General features: G+C 41.0%; 2 protein-coding genes across 4 annotated transcripts in view; one reads left to right on the top strand and one right to left on the bottom strand.

Moving 5' to 3' along the window:
* SARNP (SAP domain containing ribonucleoprotein) overlaps nt 1-11,118 on the bottom strand; it is a 47,567-nt gene extending 36,449 nt beyond the window's left edge. Inside the window, exons 1-5 of one of the 2 annotated variants that reach the window (XM_020908510.2) lie at nt 10,860-11,118; nt 8,940-8,992; nt 2,445-2,588; nt 806-852; nt 512-579 (exon numbers count right to left, since the gene is read on the bottom strand). In XM_020908510.2, the coding sequence (XP_020764169.1) occupies nt 512-579; nt 806-852; nt 2,445-2,588; nt 8,940-8,946 (266 nt within the window). In that variant the 5' untranslated portion in view covers nt 8,947-8,992; nt 10,860-11,118. The remainder of the gene's footprint in view (nt 1-511; nt 580-805; nt 853-2,444; nt 2,589-8,939; nt 8,993-10,859) is intronic. The other variant, XM_020908511.2, reaches the window with a different exon arrangement.
* Nucleotides 11,119-11,194: 76 nt separating this feature from the next.
* Nucleotides 11,195-13,918, top strand: ORMDL2 (ORMDL sphingolipid biosynthesis regulator 2). Of its 2 annotated transcripts, none has more exons than XM_070454830.1 (4): nt 11,195-11,309; nt 12,253-12,533; nt 12,681-12,832; nt 13,446-13,918. In XM_070454830.1, exons 2-4 carry the CDS (start codon nt 12,360-12,362, stop codon nt 13,579-13,581), a joined length of 462 nt encoding a protein of 153 aa, XP_070310931.1. In that variant the 5' UTR covers nt 11,195-11,309; nt 12,253-12,359; the 3' UTR covers nt 13,582-13,918. The 2 variants fall into 2 exon arrangements, with proteins under 2 accessions (XP_070310931.1, XP_020764171.1); XM_020908512.2 differs by having other exon boundaries at nt 11,203-11,309; nt 12,359-12,533.
* Nucleotides 13,919-14,168: the final 250 nt, after the last annotated feature.

The following is a 14,168-nucleotide window of genomic DNA, read 5'->3' as shown; positions in this document are numbered from 1 at the left end:
CTAATTATCTATTACATAACCCAAAGACAACTTACTTTCCATCAGTGGGACAATGTAGTTGAAATGAACTAGACTTTTCTAAAAATGTACGATCTAATAAGAAAAGCCAACAGGAATGTTTTAAGAGGTAAACAGAGTGAAACACTAAAAAATCCAGAACCATCTGCACTGTATTCATTATTAAAAAGGGATAGCTGGGGCATCCCTGGTGACACAGTGGCTAAGAATCTGCCTGCCAATGCAGGAGACAAGGGTTCGATCCCTGGCCGGGAAGAGTTCACACGCAGCCAAGTGACTGAGCCCTGTGCCACAGCCGCAGACGCCCAGACACCCTGGGCTGCAGAGGGTGAAGGCCCTGCCCCAGAGCCTGTGCTCCGCAGCAAGGCGAGCCAGCGCTGCTAGAGTGTCCCCCTCGCCACAACTAGGAAGGTCTGCACGAAGCAGTGAAGACCCAGCACAGGCACAGACAGAGTGATTAAGTTAACATAAGTAAGTAAAGAAGGACAGTTACACATCAACAGTCTTTTCAGGAGGCTCTTCCTCTTTGACGGGCAGTTCTAAGGGCTTTGGTTCTTCTTCCTAAGAACAAATGAAACAAGATGGTTAAAATAAATCAAGAGTAAATACCTGTCAACAGAAAAATATGAGAACTCCACAATGAACCAGGCGTTTAGAACCTTCATTCCCCATTTATGCACCCCTAACGAGTCAGCATTTAAGCCCTCTAATGATGAATGTTCAGCAATGTGACCAAGGTACTGGCACACTGCCAGGCCAGTGACTAACCTTACTCTCTCCAACTCACCTCTGTTTCATCTCCCAGTACATCTTCTTCATTTGCCTCCTCTTCAGCTAAAGAATATTAAAATATTCAGGTCAAGCCCTGCTACAAAACCATCTTGATCACTGTACTTAGGCTAAAATTATAATCTTTTTGCTTTTCCAAAACAAAATTCAATATGCTTATAAAATTTGCTCCACATGGAGAAGATAAAACTATATACTCCACCTAACATCAATATGAAGTTGAACTCCAGTTGGACTGAAGAACTAAACAAGATGAGGTCAAACTACAACATTAACAAAAAGCAATGTGGGAGAATTTAGTGAAGAATTTCTCAAAAAAAAAAAAAAAAAACAACAACAACCACCCAGAAGCAAAAGCACTATACAAAAAACCGACTTTTCAAAACTAGGAAAGGACACCACAGAAAAAAAAAAAAATCATGAAGATATTTGTGTATAAAACCAACATGGGAATAGTCACTAGAATACAGAAGAAAATGCCTGCAAACTAACAAGCAACCAATGAGAATCCCAACAGAAAAATGGGCAAAGGAGAAACCCAAAGAACTGTAAGCAAAAGAAATGTTTAAACTTTTTAATAATTGGAAGAATGTAAATTGAAACCACCAACAGATTAGGAAAAATGAGGCCAAAGTGAACCCTCCTGTGCTGATGATGAGATTTATACAGCAATTCAGAGAAACAGTTTGGTAGTATTTAGTCAAATTAAGTAAACATTTATGAATAGCTATTTATTAGCAACCCCATCCCTGAGTATATACCCCCAAAAGACTCTCACACGAGGATATAAGGAAATATGAAAGTACTAGTTCAGGAGGCAATACAGGAGTCAGTCACCGAATGAACTAAAGAAAATGTGGTGAATTCTATAAATTATAGAATACAATGCAGGAATTAGAATCAACACACTAGATGACTACACAGTCACAGTTCACACAAATACATCTTTTAAAAAAAGTGTCAGTACTTAAAGAGAAAAAAGTGTGCAATGAAAGTTATGGCCTCATTGCCAACTACATAAAATTACTATAGATCAAACAACACTACATGGTTTACAACCATAAAGACAAAAAATATGTATAAAACACGTTAGAACTGTTGACTAAGCGAACTTGGATTAAAGGGAATAAAAAAATTAAAATTAGAGAAGGATGATAGTATGCTTAAATGAAGTATTTTTATTTGTTTTAAAGTGAAATTACAGAATGTCAGAGCTGGAAGGGACCAGAGATTACCTAAATTTATGGATTTCGAGGGTAGAGACACTGGTCTCACTTCACAAACCAGAACAAACACTCAGCCATGAAAACACTGGCTGTCCAAAGTTACCTAGTAGATTTCTGGCACAGGAGCAATTCGACTTTGAATCATCCAATTCTCAGTCTAATGTTACTCGCTTTACCATACTTCCTTTAAAATAATTAGCTGACACAAAATTACAATGTCTTTTAAGGGGGAAAGGGATATTTCATTATAAATACAGTTATCAACTGTTTTAGATAAGAGTTTTCTTGATAGAGTTAATTAAAAACTTACATAATCAACAACCTAAAGGAAGAAGAGAAATCTTTTGTATGGCAGAGCCTAAAAATTAATCCCCTCATTCACATCACTCTTTGGCTCCACAGAGAACTCACCATGCTCTTCAAGATATGCCTGGAGCCTGTTGATGAGATCTTGTTTTATTCCCTTGGTCTCCAAACCACGAGCAAGGCACTCCTGCTTTAGTTCAGCAAGCTGAGAAAAAAGAATAAAGCTTTTCCTTAATTTACAGAATGAACCTGGTGGAGGAAAAAAAAAAAAGTAGCTCTTACAAGAAAGAAACAGAAAAGAAAGTTCACCCCATAACTACTGCTCTTGATCCCACCAAGCTTTTAGGTCCACAAGATGATTCACTTTCCCTCAACAATACTCAATATGCAAAAGGACTTTTCTAACAGACGGTGAAGAATAACCCTGCTTTAATCAAATTCTTCTCTATTCATACATCTATTTATTATATAAATCTTTAGCTGTTTCTGAGCGGAGGGTGTCTTTTTTTCCCAATTACTGTACCAGTTCATACAAGGAAAGAACGAATCTTTAAGAAGAATATCTAATTATCTAGAAGCAGATGCTCCTTGCTATCATCCTAGATTCTTTACTGCAATCTACCACATACTTGCGTACAAGTCTGATCACCACAGGGTTAGGTAGGTATGTTAGCTAGCTTGATGTCAACAATGAATCATTTAAAGGGCCTTTGCCAAAATGGAATAAAATATGTAATGGCATGCCACAGAGTTCTGCTGAAGATTTTTAAATAAGTACTTTGACTAAAGATCTAACAGGCATGCTTGCAACTTTGCAGACACCAGGAGGAGGAAGAACTGGTAAATCACCGACAGAACTAAAGGTGGGGGTGGCAAGCAGTGCTGCTGGCTCTTCAGGGAAAACAAGGATCCAAAATGAAGACTCCATTTAGAATAAGGTATACTATAAAGTGCTACACTGATATGCAAAACTTTATTAAATTTATTATATTCAAACATCATTAAAAAAAAAAAACACAGATGAACAAGATGCCCAACAGTAACTCAAAGGCTAAGACCTCAGTCAGGGTTTTAGAAAGATTACAAGTGCAAAAAGGGTTAACGGTATAGTTTGCTACCAAAGTAATTCTAGGCTAAGGGTAACTTAAAAACTATAATCTATATTAAATAATGTAATAGCCTTACTGGGCTTTATTCTCATTTTAAGGCACATAATGGCACGCTGATCCATGGAGAACTAAGAAAAAGGAAGGTTCCAAAAACCCTATGTGCAGATCAAGGCACAGAGAGAGATGTGTCCTGGGAAGACTTTACCAGTTTTGAAGTACAGACCTAAGACCAACCAGTAGAAGTTAGAAAGCAGATTTCTATAGAACAAAGAATGTTGTAACTAAGGGAATATGCTGGTCATCTCTAAAAGGCTTTCAACCAAGGAAGCATTTGGAAATGGAGAGGGGAGCTTTTTTTCTGATTGGGTATTCAGTGAGTAGGACAGGTAGGCAGGGAGGGATACAACATGGAAAACTGTTCTACTCAAGACAACAGCCCCCTCTACTGAGAAACACAGTAGGTAATCACCCATTAAAAGCATGGAGCATAACAAAGCATCACAAGGCGTCTGAAGTGACACTACATTGGGTTCAAATTCCAGCTTTACCACTTACATCTGTGTAGCCGAGGTGAGTAACCACTCTGTGCCTCAGCTTCCTATGAAATGGGGATAAGGTAACAGTACCCGCAGCACAGGGTTGTTACGAAGATTAAACCAGTAAATATTTGTAAAGCATTTACAATAGTGCTTAGCAGCTAGTGTTATAAACTGGGTGAAGAATTAGAGAAGATTAGACAATCACTGTTTCTCTGATTTCTGAATTTCACAGATCAATATATTTTTAAATAGGTAGAGAAGTAAAAAAAAAAAAATGAAAAAAAAATAGGTAGAGAGATAGGGCTGCCAACTTTTTATAGCATTCCAGGTTGTGGACCAATTCTTTTGTAAACAAACAAATCAATTATGAGAATATCGGTCATACACCTGGATTTAGCAGTAGTGTCAAACTACTATAAAAGTTTCTAAAAGCTCACTTTTTAAAAAACTTATCCCATTATTAACCAGTAACAGTTCATGGATGAGCACTGACCTACAAATAATACAGTGAATAGGATTAATCTAGAATCTAGACTCTAAGTGATCTCTAAGCATTTCTTAAGAATCTAGATCTTTCCCATGGTGGTACTTTATTTTTTTTCAGTTACTGTGTGTATATTTAGAGGGTATTGATTGATTGTTTATAACACAATACAATTTCTTTACTTTCTGTAATGCCTAATCTTCCTTTTTTCTTCTTCTTTAAGTAACATTAAAACCATCTAGGGAAAAGGAATGTAAATACTCAGGCAGTTCAAAATTCAACTTTCTGTTCCTCCCTTCTCCTTCCTTCCCCAAACTGTGTGTAGATACAGACAGAAGTTTACAGAATCTTTCAGGTAACAGAGAAAGATAGCCAGTGATAGATTCTGCATAGGATGCTGATCTAGTAGACCTGAGGCTGACAGACTGGTACAACTGGCTGTTTAGTATGGACAGCATCCACCACTGCCAACCACTGACTTTGCTACTGCTGTTGAAATCTCAGCCCCCCACTGGCTCTCATTCCCTAACCTCAGGTCTCTGGCTCATTCAGCAGTCTTCTCAGCACCTCCATGTCCCCTTCTCTAGTCAAATGAGAATGTTACTACATTTTTACACACTGCTGTATCACTTTATTATTTTATTAATTATTAGATTGTGGGTTCCCCTCCAAAAGGGAAATTGATGAGTGAAAACAGAATAGCTGAAAATAAAGTCATTTCACACATTTCACTTTGGCACAATTACATTATAGTAGAACAAAACCCTTTTAAAACCTCAAATGTGGACCTATAATGTCAAATCTTACCCATTTTTATATGCATCTGACTTTAAAACATTTTAAAAGAATGTATTTAAAAAGCAAGATATATTGAGTCAATTGTACAGTATGTGAAATGTGCCTCAATAAGAGTATTAAAAAAAAAGTTATAGAATACTGTATGTAAGATACTAACATTAATGCAAAAAATAACGTGCACACACATAACAGTAATATAATGTTTATACACAAGATGCCTGGGCAAGAAACAGATACATTAACACCAGCTGAATCTTCAGAAGAAACCTGAAGATAGGTGCAGGAGGGAAACCTTTTATCATATACCCTTTTTACATCTTTAAAATTGTGAAGTTGAGTATGAATTACCTATTCAAAAACTAAATTTTCAGTTTCAATCCTAAAATCTTATTTTTCAGTATTAATAAGGCATTTTTCATGCTACCTATCCAACCAGCAGAGAAAGGACTGATCAACTGACTACACAATACATTTAACATTAATCCCCATTCATTGCCCTGTGATTTCTACTAATTTACTAATCTTGAATTTTGATTCAAATATTTTTCACCTCTTATCTCTCAACCTGGTTTATAAACCTTCAAGGACAGAAACATTTTATATAATTTATAACATTTCATATGATAGGAATTAAACTTCAAGTATTAATACATACCAAACAAAAGGCTAGGTCTTTTGAACATCATTTCCTCCATTCAATCCTCACAACATCTATGTGGTTGATTTTTTTATTATCTTTCATAAACTAAGAAAACAAAGCTTAAAGAAACTCAGTAATTTGCTAAAAAAAAAAAAAAAAAGTCACCCAGCTAGAAAATAGTGATGCAATAGCCAGCTCAGATCTCTCTGACTTAAGCCCAATTTTAAGTATCAGCATGGAGGACTGCTTTCATGGACACACTCTCTCTCTCTTACTATCTTCCTTTTACCTTTCCTCCTCACTCTGCTAGCTCTTCTTCCACCCAATCTTGTAAATACAGATATTCACTAAGATGACTTTGGCCTCCTTATCCTTCCACTTGTATCAAAGGCTTTGTCACTTCCCAGAAACCAATTATTGGCAAATCCTGTCAGCACTTCCTTCAAAACAGACACAGAATCTAATCCCTTGTCTTTCTTTCATACAAACTATTGTAAACTCTTCAGCCCTTGAACCTCATTATAGTTTATTCTCAACAAGGTAGTCAGAGTGATCTTTTTGACAATTCATGTCAAGAACATGTCACTCCTCTATTCAAAAATCCTCCACTGGTTTCCTATCTCAGTAAGGGTAAAGGCCAGAGTCCTAATGATCACCTGTAATACTCTGCACAAGGTTCACACTTTCATTTACTTCAAGACTTTGCTTAAACATCACCTTCTCAAGGAGGCCTTCCCCTTAGTCACTCTATTTAAAATTATAATACACTTCTCTTTTCACAGTTCCTCCTATTTCTGTTTTTCTCTACAAATCTTATCACTATTTGACATACTATAAATTTCACTTATTCACTGCGCCTCCCTGAAGTAAAATATAAGCTCCAAAAATTTATATATATATGTTTATATTTATATATATATTTTTTTTAATAAGCCCCACACTTTCATTTTCAGCTCTCAGCTCCTGAGCAAAGACCCCCATTTCCAAATGATTACGAGATATCTCTAGATGAATATCTCAAAGACATTTATCATTTATGCCCCAAACTGAACTTCATCTTCTCTCCTGCACAAAACTGGCTTCCTCTCCTCCTCCCAACTTAGACTAAAGGTATCACTACTTGGAGTCACCTTTCATTCCTCTCACATTTAACTGATCTAAAAATACTTAAAATTCTATATCCAAAATTTCTTTCAAATTCATTCCTACTTTTGAAGCCACTACCTTATTTCAAGTCTTAGTAAGTTCATTCACTTGACAAACAGTTATAAGTACCCACTGTGTGTCAAGCATTATCTTAGATACAGGAAAACAATCATAAGCAAAACAAAGAGTTCTTGCCCACACGGAGCTTACAATCTAGTAGGGAAACAAGGCAAGCAATGATCATATATGTAATATTTAACTGATTCTAAAAAAAGTACAGGGTCCTATAAAAGCATTTAAAAAGTGGTCTGACTGTGTGTGTAGATGGATGGAACCCATCCTACCTAAGGGTTCATTGGATAAATGATGTTTGACTGATATCTGAAGGGAAACTAACAGTTAATTAAATAAAGGTATGGGGGTGGCAAGAGCAATGCAGCCAAAAGCATGTATAAAGGTTCTGAGTATGGAGACGCAGTCATGCACATCAATTCAGAACAGGAATTCTGGAGACAGACTGCCTGTGTTTGAGCCACCACTTACTAGGTACATGACCTAGGGCAAGTTACCCAATCTCTTTGAGCTTCCATTTTTTCTCATTTTTTGTTTCCTTCAGGCTAAGTCACAAAGCATGTGGGATCTTAGTTCCCCAACCAGAGATCGAACCTCACCCCCCTGAAACGTAAGCATGGAATCTTAACCACTGGTCCACCAGGGAAGTCTCCATTTTTTCTCATTTTCAATGGGGACAACACAGGCATTTACCTTATTGCCTCAGGATTACCGTGAGAAATCAACTGATGTGTACAAACTGATTTGACCAGTGTCTGCCACATAGTAAATGTTAGCAATTAATGAAGAGCCATTCTGATAAGTGAAATAAAGTCACTAGCTAGAATTTGAGAAACTAAACTAGATACTGGCAGGGATATAATTAAAAGGTTTTAAGCAGGGGAGTGACTACTATAATAAAAATCTAACTGGTGAAATTTCTTCCTCTCCAGACCCCATCCTTCTTACTGCCAAAAGAACAAAAACTGGGAAATTCCTAGCAGTCCAGCGTAGGACTCTGTGCTTTCATTGCAGACTGCCTGGGGTTCCATCCCAGGCCTGGGAACTAGAATCCCACAAGCCACATGGCAAAGAAAAAAAAAAAAAAAACTGATCACATCAGCTCCTCCTTTCAAATTTTCAAAGGTTCCCCACTTTCTGCCTGTATGACAAAAACCAAACGCCTTACACAACTTAGAAGTCCTTTTCGGTATCACTCCAATACACCTCCACACAGTTCACCTACTTTCCTTTTCCAAACTATCTTCAACCACCAACACAAATGTACTTTATGCTTCACTATTACAAATGTCTCACTGTTTTCTTTATTCACCCTTCTAGTTCTCTCCTCTGTAGCCCCTCTTCTTACAACTGACTGGAAATCTGGTACTATAACAATTCAAGGCATTTTTCACCCACAATTCAGTCTTTTTCCAACTGTGTTGGAATGACTCCATTTCTACAAAATCTTCACAAATTTGCAGTTGATGTGGCTTTACATAATCAATTCAGGTAGATATTTTTCATTCCTACTTCAAAGCTTGCTCTTTCCCTCTGAGACTCCACCCTACAGCCCCAAATTCCTTTTATAAAAACGGAAAGCCTTTTTTTTTTTTAAAGAGAGAGATAAATAAACCCTAGGTCAACCCAAAAGGATCACTCCATGATCAACAGTGGAACCAAACATTAACTGTCCTGGAAGTCAGAATTAAAGGCATGAGTTCTTAACCAGAGGTCCATGGACTCCTCAGGGCTCCAAGGTAATTTTATGAAGCCCCTCAAATCGCATGCAAAGTTATGTGTACATGCCTTTTTCTGGGGAGAGGTCCATACCTTTCATCAGAGTTTCAAAGATATCTGTGACCTCCAAAAGGTTAAGAAGTGCTCTAGAGAAAAAGCAAAGACAAGCAAATATGATTAAAAGAGTGAATCCTTTTTAGGCTATTAGGACTGCCTCATGCTCTCTAAGACTATAATAACCTGAAATCAGATCAGAGGACATTATCCAATCAAAACCAGATTTAATCTGGAACGGACATACAGATTTTTATGGAAGGTGGAATTCCATAAAGCAAAACAAAACCTATAAAGGCAAGTCACTGGAGAGGGAGGTGGGAGGAGGGACCGGGATGGGGAATACATGTAAATCCATGGCTAATTCATTTCAATGTATGACAAAAACCACTGCAATACTGTAAAGTAATTAGCCTCCAACTAATAAAAATAAATGGGAAAAAAAAAAAAAAAGGCAAGTCACAAAGCTAGTGACTTACTCAAGGGGTTTCAAAAATGGAACTAATAGGAAGAAAACATTAGCTCTTATATTCATATTTCCTTTTTATTCCATTAAAAAATTCCTTGTGTTTCTTTCATAACATACAAACAGTAGTACATAACATATAGTAGTACTAATTTACAAGTTAGTATACATATAATGGAAGTAGCTGCTCAATTTTTCACTTGTTATTCTCTTAGCAGACGACTGACACAATCACTCATTTCGGTGCCACCAAGTTAACAGTAACTCCAGGTTAACACAAAATCCCCCTAGTACAGCTTAGATTCCAAGAGTAAGAAAACTATCAACTTTCAATGAAAGTCTAACTGGTGTCAACTAATGTGATTAAGAGGACCTCTCTCTCTTTACCCTTATTCTCTTTACACTTTTTTTTAAAAGCTCATCAAACTTTTTAAAGAATTAGTTTTCAGCATGGGCCAATTCAACCTGGTTTGTCAAAGGCTTCCAGGACCTGAACAAAACATGACTGAAAAGTGATGGGAAAACTACTTGTGAAATCACAAATGGACAACTTGAGATACTCTCTTAATTTAACCCCCCCCCAAAAAAACCCATTCTTTACTTCCAAGAAAAAAATCTAAATACGAAAAGGCTCTCAAGATTCCCAAGACAGAACTTAAAAAGTCTTCTGTGATTGAGTGTCACCCAGCGGTGAGACCAAGAGATGCAGCGTCTACCCGCGAAATGAAATGGGACAGAGGTAACCCTAACCTTGGAAACGTTTTCCCAAAATATTACAGTTCTGAGTGACTTGTCTCTGGGGTGGTGGGGCGCAGGGTGGGGGTAAGGCTGGTAGGCGGAGAACGGCGTTGAAAGATCTCGAAAACTTTTCAATCTGGAGTATCTGTGCCTTCACTACCTCTTAAAAGTCTCCTAAAGCCCAGGCCTCTAAGGGGAGGCCTTATCTTCGGAGGCCTCTCCTCAGGTTTCCAAATTTGCCCCATGGGCGTCACTCCATCTAAAAAAAGGGGAACGGAAGCATTTTCTGGATCAAGGCTGAGACCCAGACAGACAGAAATAAACGAAGCTGCCATCCTTTGCTATCGGGAATCTCCACTTTGGACAACAGACAGGAAAGCACAAACCCAGGGGAGAAAAAGGGGTCCCGGGCTCCGCACGGGGCCAAGAGGAGGGGACCACTGACGTAATGCAGTCTGACGAGAAACAAGAAGAGAGGAGAACAGGCTGAAGGCACTTCCACACCCAGGGAGAGAGGTGACGGACGACACCGCAGTGGAGGAAGGCGCCGCGTAACAAGTAAGGATACAGGAAAACCGTGAGGAGAAACAGGAAATGAGGAAAGGCGTAGTGGGGGAAGAAGGGAGGCACAAAAGAACAGAACTATGGCGGGAGCCAGAAAATGGAGTAGAACCTTCAAGGAGAAGGCGCCAACCCGCCAGGAAAGTTTAGCCTCCGGAAAAGTCCGACCCGGCCCTTCCCCGCCTTCACGGTACCTTCAGCTTATGAAGCTCCACCGTCTCAGTCGCCATCTTGCTACCCCTCCACTCCGCCAGGCCCCCACCCGCTGCCTCCACCTCCGGGAGCTCCCGCCTCGGCGCCTACAGCCACTGCCGGCCAATCGTTGGCGCTCTCACTCCCGCCTCTTACTATCAGCTCTCTCCATTAGTCTAGAGCTGGCACCGCCCTCACTCCTCCAAGCGGCTTTCCCCACCTCTCTCAAAAGGTGGGACCTGGAGAAGGGCGGGTTCGGCACCTTCTGAACGACGGAAATGGTGACCAATTGTGCGTCCCCGTGGCGGATCTCCAGCCAATGAGTGGTGGCGGCGCTGACCTTGCCCCACCAATAGGGAGAGCGCAGGTGGGCGGAGAGGCTGCTTCCTGGAGACCGCAGGTGTAGAAGCAAGCGCCGCGCCCCGACCCGGACGGGCTTCCGAAGCTGGCAGGTAAGTTTACCGAGAGCCTGGGAAAGGGTGCTAAGGGAAAATGGTGGGAGGCGAACGAGCTGCGTGGGTGAAGCGGCGGCGAGCAACAGACCGAAAGAGGAGCTCTGAAGACAACCCTAAGGGAAGACGACGAAGGAAAGGGGGCGAGTTCAAATCATTACTGGGGTTTAGGGAATTTTAGGTAGAGAGCAGGCCAGATCTGCCTCCTAACCCGGCGTCATCAACTTCAGGGCAAGCATGATTTTAAAAGGGCCCAGTTCAGACGATTACAGCCGCCCTTAAGTCGGGGCTAGAGCTCCACCTCTCGAGACGCTCGCGTCCCCTCCTAGTTCAGTGCAAAAGCCCTGGGCACATTCTTGCAGCTGCCTGCTTACATGCCACGGAGATGAGAGGACGGGGGAGCCCCAGAAGAAAAGGTGGGGACTAGGATAGATTAAAGGCAGGAGGAGAAGGGGACGACAGAGGATAAGATGGCTGGATGGCATCGCCGACTCGATGGATATGAGTTTGTGCAGGATGCCAGGCTTCCCTGTCCATCACCAGGGAAGCCTGGCATCCTGCAGTTCATCGGGTCTCAAAGTCGGACACAACTGAGTGACTGAACTGACTGAGGAGAGCTTAGAAAAGGTCTCTGTACCCCCTCATCCCTCCGTAGTGGTTCTGTTTCCCCATGACCCTCTTCTGTAATTCTGGGTGCACCTAATGCCTTCATGGTTCCGTATTAACTTCTTAAGGATAGTGAGATACTTCTGTTACCCTTGCTCCTTGAGGTGCACCAAGCCTATGCTTACTCCTTCAAGTTACAGTTGAAGTGTAAGGATCAGAAGAAAGATTATCATGTCTCTAACATGTAGAGTGCGCTCGTCTTCCCTTCTAAATTTTTTCCCCCAAGTCTTCATTTTTTTCTTTGTGCGTAATGGGTAAGTTCTTTCATTCCCAATAGAGTCCGGAGGATTGGGGCTACTCAGGAGACAACTTGGAGAAACAGACTCCAAGAAGGGTGGAGAGGAAATTAAGCTGGACTCCTGCCTGATCCCCCACTGTGGTAGGATGAATGTGGGGGTGGCGCACAGCGAAGTAAACCCCAACACTCGAGTGATGAACAGCCGGGGCATCTGGCTGGCCTACATCATCCTGGTAGGACTGCTGCATGTGGTTCTACTCAGCATCCCCTTCTTCAGCGTTCCTGTTGTCTGGACACTGACCAACGTCATCCATAACTTGGTGAGCACTAAACCAAGCCCCTTTACCCACCCCAGGCTTTTCCCAGCCAGACACAATTACTTGGGATTCCGGTCTTCCTTTTGGGATCTCAGCTGAGGGACTGCTTTGTGCCTTGCTGCCTCGCACTGCCCCCTTCCCTCCTCCCAGGTTATGTATGTCTTCCTGCACACGGTGAAAGGGACACCCTTTGAGACCCCTGACCAAGGAAAGGCTCGGCTGCTGACACACTGGGAACAGATGGACTACGGGCTGCAGTTTACCTCTTCCCGAAAATTCCTCAGCATCTCTCCCATTGTACTGTGAGTCCAGGGGGAAACAGGGGAGATGCTTCAAGAGCCAGGTACAAAAAAATACAAAATAAAAAAAAAGAGCCAGGTGCAAAGGTCCACAGGGAGCCTTTAAAAACAGTGGACTTCTAGTCCCCTAGACCCTGTGAAGATACATCAGCTCTAAATCTGGTGAGAACAGTAAAAAGTAGAAGACAGTGAGCAAGCACTACTTGCTGCCCCTGCGATGCAGGAGAATGGAGAAGGGACCAAGCAAAGATAAAACAAGTCATTTTACACTTCCAAAGAAGTGGGTAAAGGCAGAACTGATGTAAATCTCTGAGAAGTGGTAGCCAAAAGGATTCTAACAGTCACAGGCTGAAACTGCTTCAGCTGTCATTTGCCACCTGTCATTAACAATTTTTTTTTTTTTTTAAAGCACAAACTAATTTATAAATCTCCAGTTAGAGGTGCTGATTATCTCCCCAACCCCAAAGTAAATATTGTTAATATAGTTGAAATATTTTTAAATATCCTAGGACTGCATGCAGTAAAACTTATTTAAAGTAGAAAAGAAAGTCGCTGGAAAGGCCTGAATATGGATCGGGAAGGCCAAGTTCATTCAACCTTTTTCTTCTCTCCCCAGATACCTCCTGGCCAGCTTCTACACCAAGTATGATGCTGCTCACTTCCTCATCAACACAGCCTCACTGCTTAGCGTACTGCTGCCCAAGTTGCCCCAGTTTCATGGGGTTCGTCTCTTTGGCATCAACAAATACTGAGAGATGGGGCTGGGGATGTTGGAACAAAGGGCTGTAACATCCCTCCTTTCTCTATACAGCCTGAGAACTATGCAACCTTTCCCAAACGCCCCTACTGGAAATGCAAACTCTCAACAGATTTTCATTGGAAAATGGGGTCCCCGGGGCCCTGCCCTGCTGGGGCAGGTTTCTTTGAATCAGGAAAGACAGGTGAGGTGCAGGGCAGAGCGCTCCTCCGCAGCAGGAAGCCATGCTTGGGCAGCTTTTTGGTTGATTAAGGTTTTCCCTATCATCCTCTCCCACCACCTTCCAGCTCTGTTTTACTGTGTTTTCCTTATAATAAAGGTAATTTTTTTCATATATGGCTACAGTTTGGTCAGCAGGGAGGGTACGGAGATGTCTTCATAAAGCTAGAGAAGAAAGATGCAACAATGACTGACTTACAGAGCTACAAAATTTCTTTAAGGTATTTTTTTTATCCCCCTCCCTTGGTCCAGCAGGAGGTGCCCTTCACTCTAACACTTAGGAAGGAAAAGATTCTCAAATGAGAAAAAGGGCTCCAGCTATATGGGCAGAGAAGAGAGGGAAGGTACAGGTTGCCAGTTACG

The sequence above is a fragment of the Odocoileus virginianus genome, chromosome 24 (assembly GCF_023699985.2).
Source record: "Odocoileus virginianus isolate 20LAN1187 ecotype Illinois chromosome 24, Ovbor_1.2, whole genome shotgun sequence".
Taxonomy (NCBI): Eukaryota; Metazoa; Chordata; class Mammalia; order Artiodactyla; family Cervidae; genus Odocoileus; species Odocoileus virginianus.
Note: the sequence above shows the minus strand (reverse complement) of the source record. Positions and strands in the feature narration are given on the sequence as shown.

Bases quoted from the DNA above. Each gene is read 5' to 3' on its own strand.
- ORMDL2 (XM_070454830.1), top strand. From the start codon at position 12,360: ATGAATGTGGGGGTGGCGCACAGCGAAGTAAACCCCAACACTCGAGTG. The intron at 12,534-12,680 runs GTGAGCACTAAA...CCCTCCTCCCAG, and splicing joins CCAACGTCATCCATAACTTG to GTTATGTATGTCTTCCTGCA. The intron at 12,833-13,445 runs GTGAGTCCAGGG...TTCTCTCCCCAG, and splicing joins AGCATCTCTCCCATTGTACT to ATACCTCCTGGCCAGCTTCT.